Source organism: Carlito syrichta, unplaced genomic scaffold (genome assembly GCF_000164805.1).
Source record: "Carlito syrichta isolate Samal-C Ts95f unplaced genomic scaffold, Tarsius_syrichta-2.0.1 Scaffold307058, whole genome shotgun sequence".
NCBI lineage: Eukaryota > Metazoa > Chordata > Mammalia > Primates > Tarsiidae > Carlito > Carlito syrichta.
Window position 1 is genome coordinate 82,350 of NW_007251154.1, and position 2,234 is coordinate 84,583.

General features: G+C 58.4%; 1 protein-coding gene across 1 annotated transcript in view; it reads left to right on the plus strand.

Moving 5' to 3' along the window:
* B4GALNT3 (beta-1,4-N-acetyl-galactosaminyltransferase 3) overlaps window positions 1–2,234 on the plus strand; it is a 63,467-nt gene that overhangs the window by 56,148 nt on the left and 5,085 nt on the right. Inside the window, exons 16-18 of the mRNA XM_021715400.1 lie at window positions 314–633; window positions 1,730–1,883; window positions 2,078–2,150. Coding sequence (XP_021571075.1) covers window positions 314–633; window positions 1,730–1,883; window positions 2,078–2,150 — 547 coding nt within the window. The remainder of the gene's footprint in view (window positions 1–313; window positions 634–1,729; window positions 1,884–2,077; window positions 2,151–2,234) is intronic.

Consider the following 2,234-nt stretch of genomic DNA (forward strand, 5'->3'; position numbering starts at 1 on the left):
CTGCAGTGGCCAGGAGTGGCCACTGCACTCCAGTCTGGGCGACAGAGTGAGACTCCAGCTCAAAAAATAAATAAATAAATAAATAAAAAGTAAAATAAAATATCTTAGAGATGATCCCCGCCCAGTTTTTAAAGCAGGAGGCAGTGAACCCTAGAGAGGCTGTGCGTCTGGCCAGAGGCCCTTTGGCTAGCCAGTGGCAAAGCTGGGACCAACCAGGGTCTCCTGACAACTGGCCTTGCAGGCGTGTCTCACCCCATGCTGCCCTCACAGTGTGGGAAGGAATCCCTCAGCCTCCCCACCCTTTCTGCCGTAGGAGGTACCAGCTGCAGCGCATCGTGAACGTGGAGAAGCGTCAGGACCAGCTACGTGGGGGTCGCTACCTCTTGGAGCTCGAACTGCTGGACCAAGGCCAGCGCCTGGTGCGGCTCTCGGAATACGTGTCTACGCGGGGCTGGCAGGGCGTTGATCCAGCTGCAGGGGACGAGGCGGAGGCCCGGAACCTACAAGGCCTGGTCCGCGGCCCACACCACCGGCGGAGACACGTCCTGAACATCCGGGCCCAGGAGCCCAAGCTGTGCTGGCCCCAGGGTTTCTCCTGGAATCACCGGGCCGTGGTCCACTTCGTTGTGCCGGGTAAGCCTCAGCCAAGCCTCGGCACCATCGGCAGAAGATTAGTTGAGCACCCAGGTCTATTTGCATGGACTTGCCCTCCCCAGGACTTCTGAGAAAGACCACTTTACGGTCGAGGAATCTGAGGCTCACACGAGGAACTCCTTTAAGGCGGCACCGCTAGTAAACGCTGGAGCGCAGAATAGATACTGACTCATAGGCCAGTGCCCTTTCTTTCATACCAGGTTTCAGGGTTGAGTGTGATCACTCACTGGGGTTGCTGGCGACGCGCAGCTGGTCCAGGGAAATAAGATAGGGGGTACTCGACAGAGTGGCTCGCTGGGTTTTGTCATGAGAAAGGGGACAATGACAGGCAGGAATATAACCATGGGGCAGGACAGGAAATCACGAGTGGCTCAGTCTGTCATCCCAGCATTTTGGGAGGCCGAGGCGAGTGGATCACCTGAGCCCACGGGTCCGAGACCCACCCGGACAACTTGGCAAGACCTCGTCTCTACCATAAATCAAAAATTAGCCAGCCGTGGTAGCCCGCACCTGTAGTTCTGGCTACTTGGAAGGCTGAGGCGGGAGGATCGCCAGAGCCCAGCGGGTTGAGGCCGGGAGCGTGCCACTCTACTCCAGCCTCGGTGACAGAGTGAGACTCCAACTCAAAAAAAGAAATTAGCCAGGCGTGGTGGCGCGCGGCTCTGGTCCCAGCTACTCAGGAGGCTGAGGCAGAAGGGTCGGCTGAGTCCAGGAGGTCGAGGCTGCGGTGAGCTGTGATTGTGCCATTGCACTCCAGTCTGGGCGACAGAGTGAGACCCCCGACTCAAAAAAGAAGGATGAGAATAAGATGGACAGATAACAACTGATTGTTCAAGTTGGGATGTAGCCCCTGATGAGTCCCAGGCCCAAGCCTTTCGTGGGGCCCTGCCGGGAGGGGTCGCAGGGAGTAAGCTTTCCCTGATGAGTTTTCCCTCTGCTGCATGGCTCACGGATTCCCACAGCTGCAGGTGCCCGAGCAGAAGCCAGTGGCGACTCCCGGCGGGCATGGGAGCTGGGAGTGGATTTGCGCCCCTTGGCCTTACTTCTGTTTCTTCCTCCCTGCCCCCTGGGGTAGTAAAGAACCAGGCGCGCTGGGTACAGCAGTTCATCAAAGACATGGAACACCTGTTCCAGGCCACCGGCGACCCATACTTCAATATCATCATCACGGACTACAGCAGTGAGGACATGGATGTGGAGACAGCGTTGAAGAGGTCAAAGCTGCGGAGGTGACCAGGGTCCCCGGCCCCTTCCTAAAGTCCTAGGACCCTGGAGTCCAGGGGAGGAGCAGAAGCCCCGGGCGGCTTTCCTGATGCCCGGCCTTTTCCAGAGGACTCACCTGCCCATAATCCCACCAGCTTGCTCCAGGGGACCCCTGTGGCCAAGTTCTGCCACTCAGTTCCTTCTCCTCCCCTCCCCGCAGCTACCAGTATGTGAAGCTGAGTGGGAACTTTGAGCGCTCGGCTGGACTTCAGGCTGGCATAGACCTGGTGAAGGTATACGGCCCGGGAGGAGCTCGGGGGGGTGTTGTTTGAGCCGGCTAAGAGAGATAGAGATGCCAGGCTCGGTGGCTCAGCCTG